This window comes from Peromyscus leucopus, chromosome 10 (assembly GCF_004664715.2).
Source record: "Peromyscus leucopus breed LL Stock chromosome 10, UCI_PerLeu_2.1, whole genome shotgun sequence".
In the NCBI taxonomy this organism is placed as follows: domain Eukaryota; kingdom Metazoa; phylum Chordata; class Mammalia; order Rodentia; family Cricetidae; genus Peromyscus; species Peromyscus leucopus.
In genome coordinates this window covers 22340346-22356209 of record NC_051071.1, presented here as the reverse complement: position 1 = coordinate 22356209, position 15864 = coordinate 22340346, and the positions used below count along the sequence as shown (strand labels likewise).

General features: G+C 46.1%; 1 protein-coding gene across 4 annotated transcripts in view; it reads right to left on the bottom strand.

Annotated features, from left to right (window-relative positions):
* Positions 1 to 549: 549 nt before the first annotated feature.
* Grb10 (growth factor receptor bound protein 10) overlaps positions 550 to 15864 on the bottom strand; it is a 104043-nt gene continuing 88728 nt past the window's right edge. For all 4 annotated transcript variants that reach the window (XM_028882958.2, XM_028882956.2, XM_028882957.2 and 1 more), the window contains exons 7-17: positions 14546 to 14661; positions 14068 to 14136; positions 13600 to 13737; positions 13314 to 13424; positions 12312 to 12410; positions 6594 to 6671; positions 5900 to 6016; positions 5099 to 5165; positions 4833 to 4920; positions 4020 to 4113; positions 550 to 3764 (exon numbers count right to left, since the gene is read on the bottom strand). In XM_028882958.2, coding sequence (XP_028738791.1) covers positions 3618 to 3764; positions 4020 to 4113; positions 4833 to 4920; positions 5099 to 5165; positions 5900 to 6016; positions 6594 to 6671; positions 12312 to 12410; positions 13314 to 13424; positions 13600 to 13737; positions 14068 to 14136; positions 14546 to 14661 — 1124 coding nt within the window. In that variant the 3' untranslated portion in view covers positions 550 to 3617. The remainder of the gene's footprint in view (positions 3765 to 4019; positions 4114 to 4832; positions 4921 to 5098; positions 5166 to 5899; positions 6017 to 6593; positions 6672 to 12311; positions 12411 to 13313; positions 13425 to 13599; positions 13738 to 14067; positions 14137 to 14545; positions 14662 to 15864) is intronic.

Sequence of the window (15864 nt, the reverse complement as noted above, 5' to 3'; positions counted from 1 at the left end):
CAGGGTTTCTCTGTGTAGTTTTGGTGCCTGTCCTGGGTTTCACTCTGTAGACCAGGCTGGCCTTGAACTCAGAGATCCGCCTGGCTCTGCCTCCCAAGTGCTGGGATTAAAGGCGTGCGCCACTGCCGCCTGTCTCCATCTACTTTATGAGACAAATTCTTTGATTTGATCCAGAACTCACCAATTAGGGTACGCTGACTGGCCAGCAAGCCCCAGGGATCTGGCTTTACCTCCCCAGCACTGGGATGACAAGTGTGTGCCACTACTGGCTTTTCTGTGGGTTCTCAGGATGGAACCTCTATATCTTGTGTGGCAGGCCCTTCACAAGCCTGTGATTTTTTTTTTCTTGTGGGAGGAGGGACAGGAAGAGGCTAGCAGGGATGTCCTGGCAGAGGCGAGCTGGCCCCGAATCTCGCCTGACTGTTACGCAGGTACCGGGTTCTAAAATCTGGTTCTCTTGCGTTCACAGCAAGCACTCTCACCCAGTGATCTACCCGACCCCAACCCCCACCCCGGTTTTTAGATACGGCGTAAATAAACACACAGGAGGAAATGAAGAACACTTTATTAATGTTTATTTCTAATAACAAGAAACAGAACATCAGTCCCTTATGTGTACAAAAATACCTGAAAGTTTACAAGTAGGTTCACGAGCCAAAGAGCTATGTAGCGCCGAGTGAAGCAAAGCACGCGGGAAAAGGGTTTTGTCTATGAATGAACACCCTCCGCATCCCCTGAAAACGGTTACATGTCAGGTCAATTTTTCCGTCCGCAGTTTGCACTATGACATCACAAATCTACGATGAGCTAGCTGCGCTCCCGGAGGCGCAGTGATCGGACAGACTGTCAGGTATTTAAGTGCAGAAGGGAGGAGACAAAACACCTAAGCTGAGGCACATATTTCTTCAAAGTTTAAGCAAACAAAAACACGTCCAGAAACTCTTAACACCTATTGATATAACAGAGCCTACCTATTAAAAAAAAAAAACGCTAAAAACCCAAAGCATTTGGCATTTTCCTTCTCAATTTAGTCCAGGTGGTGGGTGGCTACACGGAGTTTTCATTTGGAAAAGAAAATCACAGGCAGAGATTGCAAAGTCAAACAGGCTCCAAAACAACCCTGAGCTGTCCCCTTTACATTCATGTCAATTAAATAGAAAAATAAAAGTCAAATGTCCTTCTGTCGCTGGCTAGGGGGAGCTGGGTACCCACTAGCCCAGGGATTAGCTGTTGTTCAGGTGGAATTCCCAGCTGCCTGTGCAAAGGCTGGTGAGCTCGGGGCAACTGAAGTCTGCGATACTCAAGGCGGGTTGCAGCCTTCAACAATTCACTTCGGCTAGGGATGTACAAAATACTACGTCAAACCAGCTACGTACAAAATTGTGAACCAGAGTCAAGCCTATACTTCCTTTTAAATAAAATGCGTACTTATAAATATGAGATGCATGCCCTAGCTGTCTACTGTAGAGCCAAAAGAGAAAACGGTTATGCACTGTGGGGACTGGTCTGTGTAAACTGGAGAAAGAAACCTTAGAGTTGTCTGCTGTCTGTTTCATAAAGTTCTGACCTTAAGTCAGAAAAGCGAAATGAGTATGGTAAAACTGAAATGTCCGTTATCTGTCCCTAAGGGGAAGACCAGTGGAAGCCTGCTGCCAGGCATGAACTTGAGGATTATCTCATTGTCAACTGAATGATTAACTAGCTGCGAAAGAAAAGAGAAATGCAATTGAGCACTTAACGCTTACGAAAAAAATGTTTTACTAAAAAATAAAGAAAAAAAAAGATAAAAAGATAAAAAGGTAAAATGATAAAATGATAAAATGATAAAATGATAAAAAGGAAAAAAAAATTCTTCATTTGTTGTAATCAACATCTCGTGGAAACACGGTTGCGTGGTCTGTGAACTACAGTGTTTCTATACTGTGGACCAGCTCGCAGCTGACCTGTTTACAAAGCGCTGTTACATCATCTATCTTCCACTGCGCGCATCCGCAACGCAGGGCAATCAAACGTGCTCCCTGGGGAGCACCTCAATAAATCAGGACTGGCAATCCGGTGGCTAGCTCAGGTTCAAAGGGCCAGTCAGGTGTGGTGTCAGGAAAAGAAACCTGTTCACCACGGTTGTCTGTGTGTTTCTCAAGCGAGTCCCGTCTGCTAAATCATTAAGGGGACAACAGAGGGTCCCTCCATGGGGCTCAGGGGACTCAACAACAACTCCAGCCACCTTTTGACTCCTCTCTTGGAGGAGGAAGCAAGCAAGCATCATGCTGCTCAAAACTGTCCAATGTTCACAACCACTGTGAGGTACTTCTCACCCTAAGCTAGCAAAGGCATCGCCTCTGCACACCCTGCATCTGCTGGCTTAGGGGGTTATCAGTAGGGTGCAGAGGTCATCAAGCAAAGACTCAAAGCCAGCCTATGCTGCGGCCTCTGCAGTGTTATCTTTATCACCAAAAAGCTCAGAGTGACAGAGCACAAGGCCAACAAGCTGACATTTTCTCTTGAGATCATCTAACCCCACCACCCCACCCCACCACCCCTGTGGGAGAACTGAAATGACCAAGGCTACTGCAGAGGGCAAAGGCAGCAATTACTCTACAACAGTGGGTGGCTGTGAAAATGTGAGGCACGGGGCACCCCAGATGGACTATGTGGCATCCACAATGAATACCAATGTGTTCCAAGAAGGCTTGCTGACATCAGTCGAAAGCTGAGGTCATGCAGCTGTGCTGTGCTGGGGACCAGTGAGTTTTCCAAAGTGATGAGGTCTCCTGCACGGTGGGGGACGACACTGCACACTGATAATAATAGATGACCAGACGTCTCAAGGTCTGCACACTGATAATAGATGACCAGACGTCAGCACAACAACAACAACAATGACCAGACTTGTGGTAGCGGGACTGAGCCACAAAACATGCTTGGTGTCAACCACAACTGACACCTTGTATTTTGTTAGTTTATTTTTTAAAAACCAAAAGCTTTTCAAGTATAATGGGAAAGACTGGGGTCTCTAAATGTAGGAGGAGCCAAATCTACACTGTGGCAACCTGCGGCAAGCAGGATGCCCTCAAGAAAACTTTGGGGAACCATTTTTTTTCAGGCTGAAGTCTGCTAATTCAAAAACTCTCTGTCTCATCTGGGTTGCAAAGCCACATCCTCTCTCTCTCCTACCATAGGCTGAGTACAACATTAACAACGAAGAAGGAGTGCAAAAGAGTGATCAATACAAAAAAGTAAACATTGCGGTTTGAAATGTCAAGATTATTCCAGGGCAAGAGTTCATTTCCAATCACTTCTCTGCGGTTTTTCACCCTCACATGGCCTAATCAAAATTGTCATTCCAGTTTCTTCCCACACTTGCACTGGATCTCTTCCCTCCCCCTCCCCCCCATTTAAATGGCTGACGCAAGGGGGAGGTGGTCCTGCTTGATCCGCAGCGGTAAATCTTGGTGAAGTCCAATAACTAATTGATGTTGGTCGGTTGGTACCGATCAAAAAAGCTTTGTGTTTTCTGAGTCCGTGGGTGGGAGTAGGTGTGTGTTTTCACCCTCATGCAGGCCTCTCTTCTCCGTTCCAGTGTTGCTGCCTCCAGCCTCTGTGATAGGGCAAGGAGGTCATAAGGCCACGCGGATGCAGTGGTGCTTCAGCTTGCAGGGCAGAACACCTTTGTTGAGCTGGTAGAAGTCGACCAGCTGGATCAGGTCGGAGAACTTGGTGTTCCCATCATCCAGAGTGAAGAAGGTCTGCCCATCATCCTCGCACTGCAGAGACACAGAAAACACCTGCCATGTTAGGGGATGTGACCTTGGGGGACAGACAACCTGTGGTCAGGAGCAAATCTGTCTGCTCATGGTTCTGTTCCTGAGAGCCACACACAAAGTTGGCAAGGTAGGTCAGAAAACACGGTGGGTAGGGAGCCAGTATCAGAATTACAGAGGAACTCACTGGGTGCTCTGACTTTACTGTAGGATACTGGGAAAGGGACAAAGGAAGGTACTGAAGGTATTGGTACTTACGGGCAGGATCTGGAAGTTCTTAATCTTCTGGTGGTGGCACAGAGTCAGCACAAATGCCTTCGGATTGCTCTGGCTGTCACGCAGGAGGAACAGCCTGTGGAGTGGGAAACCAGCAATTTATTATTGACTCTTTTTAAAATCCAAAATGAACTTCCCATGTATGAGCACACACGTATGCATATACACACCAGCTTGACCTGCCTGATCAAAATGGGCTTATAGCCATGACACGGGGACAAGAGCAGCCGTGAGATGGCGTGCACCCTGAGGTCCAGACTCTTGCTGGCCCTGCTGACCCTGTGACAGGTACGATGTGAATGCTTGTAGGTCAACCTGCTATGAACACGTTACTTCCAGTCACTCTGGCCAATGGCTGCCATCATCCACTCTACACATGAGTGAAGCCATCCGTCCTCTGTTGTCCTGCCCCACTTAGTGAGACAATCTACTTGAGAAGTCCTGACTGTGAGAAACAAGCCTCGTGTGGGCTAAGTCAATGACAACCTGGTCTTTGTAAAAGGCAGTTTTCTAAAGTGTGTAAGTAAAAAGGTATTGGTGATTGCTTTTTTTTTTTCCCTGTTCATTCACTACCTCATCTTTTCTATTTAAATTTCATTTAAGGGGTAAAGGGCACATCTGGATACATCCAGGACAGGACGGTTCAGAATCATCTCTGTCCTTAACGTGGCCTGGCCAGCATATTTTGCCTCTGAGCTGGTTTCTGCAGGGAATGGTGAGTAGTGGGGCAGAGATGTGTGCTTATCACAGTGTGCGCTCGACAGATCATAGCTTCCAAGAGTAGAGTTTCCTTACCCATCCACAAGTCCTTGTTGCTTGATGATACGGTGAGACTCCTCGCGGGAGATACGTCCATGAAACCAATGCTGAGTCCTGTGAATCACTGTGGGAAAGATGGAGGAAAAGAGAGGGTAAGACCTGGCTCCTCTGCAGAGAGACCGCCAAGAGTCCATGACAAACTTGGACCTCAGTTCTAGTAGCACCTCACACAGCTCAGAGAGGTTCAGAGTGGGGATCCTCTTTGCCTTTACATACAATACAGAGCCATTAGCTGCGCTCACCTGAATTCAGAGTAGAAGTATGAAGAGGGCTTTGGCTGCTCAGAACGTTTATCCTAGTGCTTCGCTTCTGCAAAAGAAATACCCACATTAGCAAAGATGAGAGACCAAGGTACCAAGTCACCTACTGTCTAGGGTAGGGTGGCTCAGTAGTGTCCCCAATCCCTTAGACTCTGATGACACCACCTGACTATGAAGAATAAAGAGTTTCTTGGCCAAAATGGTAAAGAAAATAAAGCAAATGCATTTTGGTTCTTTCTAGTCAAACTAGCACTGAGGCAGTAGCATGTTTCTTGTCCAGACTACCTATGATGTAAATTCTGGAGACTCTCAGCAAAGCAGCACAGGCTACCTCTTTAAATTCTGGCAGTTCTCAGAACATTTTTCTCCAGAGTCCCTGTGCTGAAGACTTTTGCCCTTTTCCCACACTATGGCTACAGGACTGGGAATGTCTTCTAAGCAGAGCCCTGGGCAGGTGTTCTGCACATGGTCTTTAAATTTCAGGGAAACCTGAGCTGGGAGATAATCTTCCCATCTGCAGATTCAGCACTTGAGCTTAGTGAGAGAACTGTTCCCCGTGGAGTCCTCATGCGGATGTCTGGCCCTGTGCCCTCTACAAACAGCCACTAGTAATTTATCAGCAGGAACAGCTCAGGACAGAGTGGTGTGGAAGGCCGACAGCATGGAGGGCCCCGGGGTCCGACTGCTTCCTACAGTTACTCCCAAACCCCCTCTCACCAACACCAGGAGAGTTTGGGTGTTTGTGTATAACCAGTTCCAACCAGTCTGGGGCTAGTGACTTACGCGCCAAGCATGGCCCTCTTCCAGGGCAGCACTCTGGGCCTCAGCCGGATTATCGATCACTCTTCCAATTTGTCCAGAAAAATCCATTGCCACCAGAGAACTCTCAGAGACACTGCGCTGTAAAGCAAAAGGCCACAGAGTCTAAGATGTAGAGAAAGCAGCCAGGGTAGCATGCTGGAGACCACCCCACGAAACAATCATAAAGACTTCTGCGAAGGGGCTACAGAGCTCCCTGTTGCAGGGTTTTCAATGGAACCACACTAAAAATGGCAAACATGGCTTTGGACTTGGTTTAAAAAGAAAGCAAGGAGGGAAGGAAGGGAGACTGGGTGATCCGTCCCCAACTCCTCACCACAGACCATGCTTTGGGGCATCAGTTCAGGGAAGCAAACACTACACTCTTCTATGACTTGGCTTGCTTGTTCTCTCCCAGGAACAGGGATCTTTAAGATCACACTGGTAATATAGCGCATTTCTGTGCTTTTAGGGAGCAGGCTATATATATATTCTCGATATCCTCACCAGGGAGTGACTTCCGCATCCACGGGGCCCATGACTTAAAGGAACAAGAGCCAAAGATAACAAAAATGGCTCCTGGAGAGCTCCAAGTGGTGGCTGATATTTTTTTGGAATAGGTAAGGCAGGCTGCAATGAGGTTCCCACAGTACTTAACTGTTGAGGGTCCTCTACTTACCATAGGTGTGTTGAAAGGAGAGAGCAAAGCCTTCCTCTGCTGAGGGATGCGGTAGTTTTGGTACAGGAGCATTCCATACTGAAGAGGAAAGACTAGGGTCAGTACCTGCACCCGAGAGCGCATAAACATGTACAACATGACAAAACTATTCTCCACGAGTGTAAGCGCACAGGCCAGGACAAGTGTCTGAAGTAAAAAAGCACCAAGAATTCCCCCACACTGTTGAGAAGACACCAAACTAAGGAGTCAAGAATGCATAGATCAGACACATCATGAGGAAACTGCGAACTAAAAACAAAACAAAACCAGAGACAAAGAGAAAACCTCAAAACAAGACCAGATAGTCAACATTTTTACATAAATGAAGAAATTCAAAGGACAGACAGTGGAATGGCGAGGAGGCAGTAGTAACTGCTGCTAGTGGACTGTTCCTTCAAGAACGTAGGCAAGACTAAGAGTTTCTTGGGTCCACACTGCAAGGATTGTTAAGAGCTGAGTTCTTCTAGTCCCCCAGAGAGGAATGCATGTTTGGGAAAAATTATAGTGCAAGTAAGTGGACGATTGAAATAAAATTTGAGTCTATGAAGCACAGCATCCGTGCACTTGAGGGGGTTTTAGTATACAGAGAGTGATTATTCCCAACAAGAACATTTCAGATAGGTGGCGAGGGCAATGAAGAAAGCTCTTTGTCAGCCTGACTGTGGTGAAAGGACTAAATTACATGGCTTTTTAATAAGTTAAAAAGATGCACGCTGTGGTGCTGTGGTAGCCCCTGGAAGACAGAAAGTCAGTGTCTGAGAAGCAGACACCCAGGGAAGATGTAAAGGAAAACACACAGCAAGCACTTTACCTACTGGGCCTTCCCCCCAGTTCTCACACAGAACTTTATTAAAAGAGCATTTCTCATCTGTTTTGCTTGGTTCTGAGAATGTGGAGTCTGTGGTTAGGCAAGGCTGGCTGCATACATCCAAGTATATGCGTGTGTGTGGTCTCTCTGTGTGTACGTCCATGTGTGGGGAAGTCAGAAGTCAGTGCTGGGTGGTGTCTTCCTCAGTCATGTTTTGAGATAGGGTTTCCCACTGACTAACCGGGAGCCCCAGGGGCCTTCCCTTTTCTCCTCGCAGCACTGGGGTTACAGAAATGTACTGCCACACCTGGCTGTTCCGGGTGACGGGGATTTGAATTCAGGTCCTTATGTTTTCATGGCAAGGACTTTACAACTAAGCCATCTTGCCAGTCAAGCAAATATGGTTGCTGGGTGTAGAGATAAATGGAGAGATGGAAATGAGGGGTTATGCTTGCCTCAGCTTCTGAGAGATGACCTCTGAGTTATTAAAATGGCCTGCCTGATATAAGTGTTTAGCTGGAGGCCTTGGGCCAGACCACAGAGCCTATGTTAAGCATGTGATTCATGCTGGGCCTAGGGCCATGCTAGGGACTAAGGCCAGCCACATAAGTGATAGGTCCATATGGCCAACAATGCATGGAAACTGGGGTCCACACTAAGGCTTGGGTGAGCTTCCCCAGCCAGTAATGCTCTGGGTGTGTTACCATATTTTTTTTTTTTTTTTTTTTTTTTTTTTGTTAGCAGATTCAACTACCCTGTACCTGACTCCATTCTTCGGGATTCCTTTCAGGCCTCACTCACACCTATCCCTTTCACTATAACATTTGCTGAGTCTGTGGCCCTAGTTCATTAATGAGGAAGAGGGAGATATAGAGTGTCTCCCAAGCTTGCCTGCACATCTCTCCCCATAACACATAGCGACAATCTAAACTCTACAGTGTCCTAAACCAAGTCTTTTGAGCAATGATATAGGCGTTCAAGTAGAAAAATCCAACATTTGATTTTGTGTGGTAGGTCACAGTTAAAACCCAGGCAAGTGTATAAACTTATTTCAGGCCATGTGTAAAATATATGTATGAGACAAACATATTTCGTGTTTAGACACAAGTCCTATCTGCATGACATCTCCTTATGTTTATGCAAATATTCCTTGTCATAAAATGCCCAAATCCACAGTACTTCTGAGAAGGGTCACTCAATCTGGAATGGCACAAATTTGGGAGTATATTGCCCTTATATATGTTTGTCCCTTTCAGTACTTTTGCTCTTTATCTGGCTTAACTTGCTTGCCTTTTTAGAATGCCTTCAAGAAGACCACTGACTTTAAGCTTTACTTCAAAAAAAAAAAAAAGTATTTAACATTAAAGATTTGCCTCTGAAGTTCTGCTGGAATGGTAACGTACGATACTTTTATAATTACTCAACTGATATATCTTGATTTTCTTTTGCATTCTATCCTTGATCTATAAATTAATTTAAATAGATCTCTTTAAGTAGGCATCATGTAGAAAATTAGACTTCATTTGCATATTTTTAAATAGGATTTAAAAAAAATCTCAGTTACTAAGGAAGTAGACTGTTTTCATATTTATTGTTTGTAGTTTAAAGATTACAAATTCACACTGTTTCGACTTAAAAATATGAAGGCCTACATGGTGGTTCTTGTATTCCCACAAAGTCTTGAAATTGCTAAGCCATTAGCCATTCAAGTACCAGCTGCCTGCAGAGGTACTTTCTTTCCTTTTCCCTTTTATTTTAGTTGACTGGGCTTTACAGATACATGTATAGACCAATTCATGTTATTTCCTTTGTAATTCCTTCTATTGCTTCAGGAAAAGAAAGTATGACCTAACAATGTTGCCTGCTTCACTGCAGTGTACTCTGGCTTCCTATTCACATCAAATTAAATGTGACTCTCCTAAACAGTAAAGGATTAAGGTAGCAGTGGACTGTTTTGTTTCTTTGTGTAAAGAGACAACAGCCACGTCTCCACATTCAGAGCTTGCCATGAAAAAAAATGTCCTTCTGGGCTAGCGAGATGCCTCAGTGAGTGAAGGTGCTTGTCACTAAGCTGGAATTTGGTCCCCAGAACCCACATGGTGGAAGGAGAGAACTGACTCCCCCAAGTTGTCCTCTGACCTCCACACACATGCCCACACACATTCCCCTAAGGAAACTAATTAATAAATTAACATAATAAAGAACCATAAGCACATCAATAAAGTTCACAGGAGTTTAACATCACAAATGGGTTTGAGTTGGGGATCTAATGAAAGGAAGCCATTTGCTTTGTGAACCCATTGTGCGCGGACAGAGTCCCTTTATTACCTAGTTTTCATTCTGGCCATTAACCCTGGAAGACCCAACACGTTGAATAAAAGGACAGATCTTTCTCTAGTAACTGAGTGGGACGTGGAAGTTCTTAAGTGAGGTGGTAGCAAGTTTACTGTTTCATGCAAAGGGAACAAAAAGGTTTCGAGTCCGGGCCGAAGAATGCTTCAAAGACTGCAGCTCAGCTCTGGGCATGCAAGACAAACTTACAGAGGTGCCTGTTAATGGGGGGTGGGCTGGAATCGCATTGGGAGCGCACCCTATTTAGCACAGATGTTAATGGAAAGGAATCTATTAAGTTCAACTAGGCTCAGCCTTCCAGCAGCCCTGTGATTTGATGGCCCATGTCCCTGGTTCAGAGGTGACAAAGGCCAGTACAGGCTGGAGCTTCTAACTGGGGAGTGACAATACCCTCCCGAGGCCATGGGAACCCAGGCTGAGGCTACTCTTGGCTGTTACAAGCTACTGAGACTGGGGGATGCCTGTTAATCCATAATACTCTAATCTACCGCATTTAAAAGAAAAAAAAAAAACTCAGGCCTTTTTTTCTGTCTATCATATTGGGGAGTTACAGATTTCCAGTGAAATGGGAAGAATTCTGCTTGAAAATCTTTGAGAACCACTTGATGAGTTCTTTAGGGAAAGAATGCAAGGAGTCTAAATCCACAATGCTTACATTTTAGACATGACAAAGAAACAAATTTGGGGGAGAGAAAAAAAAAAGCTCCGAGTGCTTAAGGTTTATCAACTGATTTATCAAATTAGATAATCAACAACCTATACACAAAAATTTAACCAAAGCTTTCACTTGGTCTCAATAATATTTTTTGAAACAAAGGATATTCTAACGTCATTCGGTAAGGTGGTCATAATCTCAGACTGAAGGATTACAAATGGATGCACTCTCACTATGAACCACAGCCCGCTGCAGGTCAAACGTGTCCCACTGGTCTTATGTGCTTCATTTTCGCCATGAGCGGGAAATGCCTCCTCCCCCCAGTAACTGAGGACTAGCTGTGTGGAACTGTAGGTCTAAGTCTTGGCATCTAAAGTAGAACCTGGAGGGAGTATTTGCACATAGGGACGTCGGTAGAGGGAAGGCTGAGGACAGGGGGCCACCCAAGCCCTTCTGTGATTCCTAGCCTGTCGCCCTTCCTGGCATGCCTAGGCTCCAGGGGCGAGGCTTCTCTGACCTCATTCCATGGAGTGCGGTCTTTTGTTTTGTATATACCCTTCTCACTGCTGAGAAGGCTTTGATGCCCGCATTTAGCTGCCTCACAGCACTGCAGTGAATTTCTTCTTTGTTTCCAATATGCTGGTCCTACTGTCGGAGAGCGTTTGCAGAGGAGGCTCCCCGTGCCTCTTGGTGGTCTGCTGTCTTGCTGAACATGAACCTAATTGCCTTTTCAGGGCGGGGTAATTTAAAACCAAAGCAACCACAATGACAGGCTCTTGTGCTGACACAGCAAGACATTTTGTGGAGGGGATTTTTACATCAGTTTAAGAAACTTTTAGAAGAGGAGGGAGAATAGGAGAAGTAGGTAACCGTTACAACTTTCTACCACGTTGGCACAGTCCTGTGGCCAAGAAATGACTCAATGATGTACTAGGAAAGGATGAAGAACGCAATCTGACCCTACGTCCTGCACTGGCCACTAAGAAATCTGTAACGCTGAGCACAGCAATGCCTCTTTTTCCCCCTTTTTTTTTAATATATATTTATGCAAGCACTTAAAGATGTAAGATGGTCCTTGGTTAATTTTAAATAACAAAGTTATCCTTCCCCGAAGCTCCAGGATCACAACGTGATATAAATTACTGTTTCAACACTGCTGGCGCCAAGTCCATGTCCACTAATCAAAAATGGTAATGAGGCAGGGTTAGGGATGGTGGGAGAGGACTTGACACGATGATTTAGGAGTCTATGTTCACAAATGTAATAAAGCAAGGAAACCTCCGTGTTGAATTCACTTTTTCCAGATTTTTAAAAAAAACCAGCCCCTTTCTAGCAGGCCAGAGTGTCTGAAAGGATCAAGTTCAAGGACCCGACCTGCACCCTGATCCTGAGGAAACACAACCTGACAGCTTGTTATCTGGGCTGCTGTGAGCCCATTCAGTGCCTTTTCCCAGCAGCCCGAGGGAGACTTGGGCATTACCATGACACACAGGAGGGGGCAGGGCTTCAGGAAACAAGAGAGAGTGCACACGGGTGGAAGGCAGGAGGACCAGTCAAGTCCTGCCTGAGTTACAGAGAGAGTTGAAGGCCAGCCTGGGCCATCTACTGCAACTCTGCCTAAAGATGTATAAAAAGAGGCCTGGGGATAGACAGATTGAAGGAATGAACAGACAGGCAAACCCACACACAGAGCCAGAAACACAAGTGTAATCCTGAGACCTTTGGCATGTGTGGATCACTGGATCAACTGATAACTGCAGAGTAGCTGGGACACTAGAACTCAATGCAGAATCAACTCTTCTCCAAATACTAGGAAGGCTGAGGCAGGAAGATTTTGAGTCTGAGGCCAGCTTGAGGCACATACCTTGAGCAGTCTGAAGGCAGTCATCCAGCAAGAACGAATCTGATCATCCTCGGCACAGAGCAGACGCAGCTCCTTCATCTCAACTTTCGCTTTGTTTGGCTAGAGGAGAAATGAAAACCCCACCAGTGCAACGGTGAGCAAGTGGATGCCCAGGGTTAGAGAAGGCTGCCCCAAACCAGAGGCAGTCTGCTGGATGGCACCTGAGCAGAGAGCAGCAGAGCAAGGGCCACACATGCCCCTGGTCCAGTTTAGCCACCACCTGCTTGACAAAGCCCTTATTAAGGACTACTAGTCACAGACTAGCCCTGAGCTAGCTGCGGCTACAAGTCAGCCCCTCAGCTGAAGCAGAGTCCCCCTCTTGACTAGCAATTTTGGGAGTTGTACAGCAAAACTAACCCCCCACGAGGCTGTGAACACAGCAAGCGCAATGGGACAAGGAGGAGAAGGTGTAGTGTGTGGAGGGACACTGGTGTTCGTAACTGCCTGCTGAGTTATGGAGAAGGACCTTCAAAAGGTGAAGGTTCGTCCCTTCACCTTTTGAAGTGTCCAGAGGTCTTGAGGATAATTACCAGCGGAAATCCAGGTGAATATCAGTGATACCACTGAGCAGGGGTGCTGAGGTGGAGCTAAGAGCCCAAGGGAGGTAGGGGTATGCCTCCATCCCTATAGTCACCAAGGACAGACAGGGCCATGTGGCAAAGTGATGATGATCATCGGGTGTCAGGTCAGGAGTCCCCTCCTCTTAACCAGCTTCTACCTCTTCTTACTGTGACCAGGTAAAAGCTGTACCCAGTGCAGGAGGCCAACAGCTACCTGGCCTTAAGTCACTGAGGCCACTGAGTACTTCAGAGGGCATGTGTTTACTTTCTTCAAGCACCTGGACTGTTCAAAAATCACCCGATCCTAAGCACACAGTAGAGCCAGTGTAAGAACTATTTCTGTGCAAAGGAAGAGGCTCTGCAGCCAAACACTGGGTGGGCGGCATCCTGCGGGGTGGAGTACCTTGATGCACATCCCATGGTCGTTGGGAGCGTTGTACTGCTTCTTCCCAGCAATCACGTAAAAGATGCTGGTCTCCTCCAGATCAGCCAGCAGCTGCAGGTGTCTCGGTTCCTGCAAAACAGCAGCCAGGCAGAGCGTGGGGTCACATCGCGTATAGCCATTATAAAAGCTGCTCATTAATAAGTTCACACTAGCATAAGAGAGGTTTGGGTGCATTTAAAAATTAAGCCCACGTTCACAGCAAGCACACCTAGCATACGGAGGAGTAAAATGTTTTCAAATGTACCTTTGAAGTCCCCTTGGTGGAGTAATAAAGGCCAGATCTGCGCAGGCACACATACAGCTTCTTCCAAGACTTTTTCCCAACTTCCTTCACCTGCAGGAACCCTTGGATCTCAGGGCAGCTGCTGGTGTTCAGAAAATTCTACGGAGGGACAAATTTTTAAAATTAGGCAATATGCATATAAAAAATGAAAGCAGTTATGTGATGACATATAGCTGATATTTCCTGAATTATTAAAAATACTTAGGGGTGGGTGTTGAGCAAAATTTTCTTCCTTCAAACTCCTTAAAACCCCAGCAAAACGGATATTGCATCGAACACAGTGAGTATTGAAACGGAGAGAAGCAAATGGCTGCCACAGGAGGGTGGGCATGATGCTGTGAGTTTCCTGAGAAGCAGTTGGGGCGTCTGCTCTGTATTTCAGACCCTCAGCAGGCCTATCTCAGTAGGGACTCAGGTCTCTCTCCTTACCTGCAGAAACTGAGCATGACTGCCATTGGGCTGCTGGCACCAATTGACCATCTGATCCGGGAAGAAGTTCTGAGACAGAGAGGGAAAGAAGAAACAAGCGCATTACAGACCGTACAGCCTGTCAGCATTAAACACTCTCCGGGTATGATCGTGGTCATCTGTATTTTAAACAACAGCATTCTCATCTTTCATCAAAACCTATACCACCCCAGTACCAAAAGAAAACCACAACCACAGAATAAATAACAACAAGGTGACCGCAGTTGGAGACGGTCTCTGTCACCAGTGTCAACGACATCGAGTTATGATGGCGTCGTGTGTGAGGTCTGCGTCATTAAATGGCGACACAGCTTCTTAAGCCCATGTACCCACACGTCCACAAGTCTCAGCTCGTCATCTGATAATCAGGTTCTATTCAACCCCAGTACAAACGCCAAGATTTTAAGAGTCCCAACGTGAACCCCAAAAGGAGACTTACCACTGGGTTCTTAAAGAACTCATACTTGGCATAATTCTTTCTGAACAGAAATTTACTCTCATTTGGCATGGTGCTCTCCACCTGGACCACAATCTCATGGTCCTCCAGGCACCTCTCTGTAGGGAGAAACATCACATGTGAGATGAGGCAGAAACTTCAGCACAACCTTCCAAGGTCAAAACCTGTTTTTTAAGCCCCGAGAATGAAGAGTATGTCAGGAATGACACTAAATTTAAGTCTTGTCTTTAACAAGCTGATGGATATCTAAAAGAGGTCTTAAAATTTAATAAAATGCAAAATTCAAGTCAGTACTGACAAGCACTTGGAGTCAACACTACATTAATGAGAGGGGAACAAATGATTTTGCCCTTATACTATAAAATTTCAGTTCTTGCATCGAATAAACCATCACATCTGGAAAACACTCCAGAGCAAAGGCAAGACAGAGACCCCAGGCAAGGAGGAATTGTAAGAGGCAGGATGGAAAAGCAGAGGGCGAATAGGCGCTAAGACCAGGGGAGCTGTGGGCAAGATACCATAAGCAATGGGATGTACAAAGCATTCACCCTTCACACCTAGCTAGTTAACACTGGCCATGTCATGGAATGTATGCATCGGCTGCATTATGTGTGAAGGCAAAGAAAAGAACATGCTCCACACAGAGTATTCACTGTGCAGGGTGTACAGGTAGGCACATGCATGTGCGTGCGTACACCTTATGTAAGGATTTGGAAACGCTGGCTAGCTCCCTCTCTGAACCTCTCCTTCTTGTGGAGCACAGAGAACTCGGCCTGCTCCTCGCTGATAGATACAACACGCTCAGAGGAGCTGTGCTTTTCTGCTGTGGAATGGAGAGCATAGCTCCTCCCACAGAGCTCCTGAAAAGCCATGATGGAGGTGGTAGTGACAGAGAACTAACCACATCAGACAAAGGAATAAACTGTCTGAGTCGGTCCACCCCAGGCTCAGTGTGTGACCTGACGCCAGGCAGGCATACACAGATTAAGTGGACACAGGGACGGTATCCTAAATCCCTATCGTGTCTCATGCTGTCAGAGCTGAGTCTCATCTGGGAAGGAAGGGAGATGCTGAGCAAAAGCCACTTTAAGTTAAAAGGGTCTCAGAATTGGGAGAAAGAATTTCTGTCCACAGAGGAGAACTGTGACCACGGCCACTTCTCTATGAGAACCACCTCTGTTATCAAGAAGAGCACATTCTGGGCTGACACATCCTTGGCCTTAATTTTGATGCTGTAGGAAGGGGACATCTTGGTAGAAACATATTTAAAACCAAAATTTGTCCCCATGGCAAATGCAAAG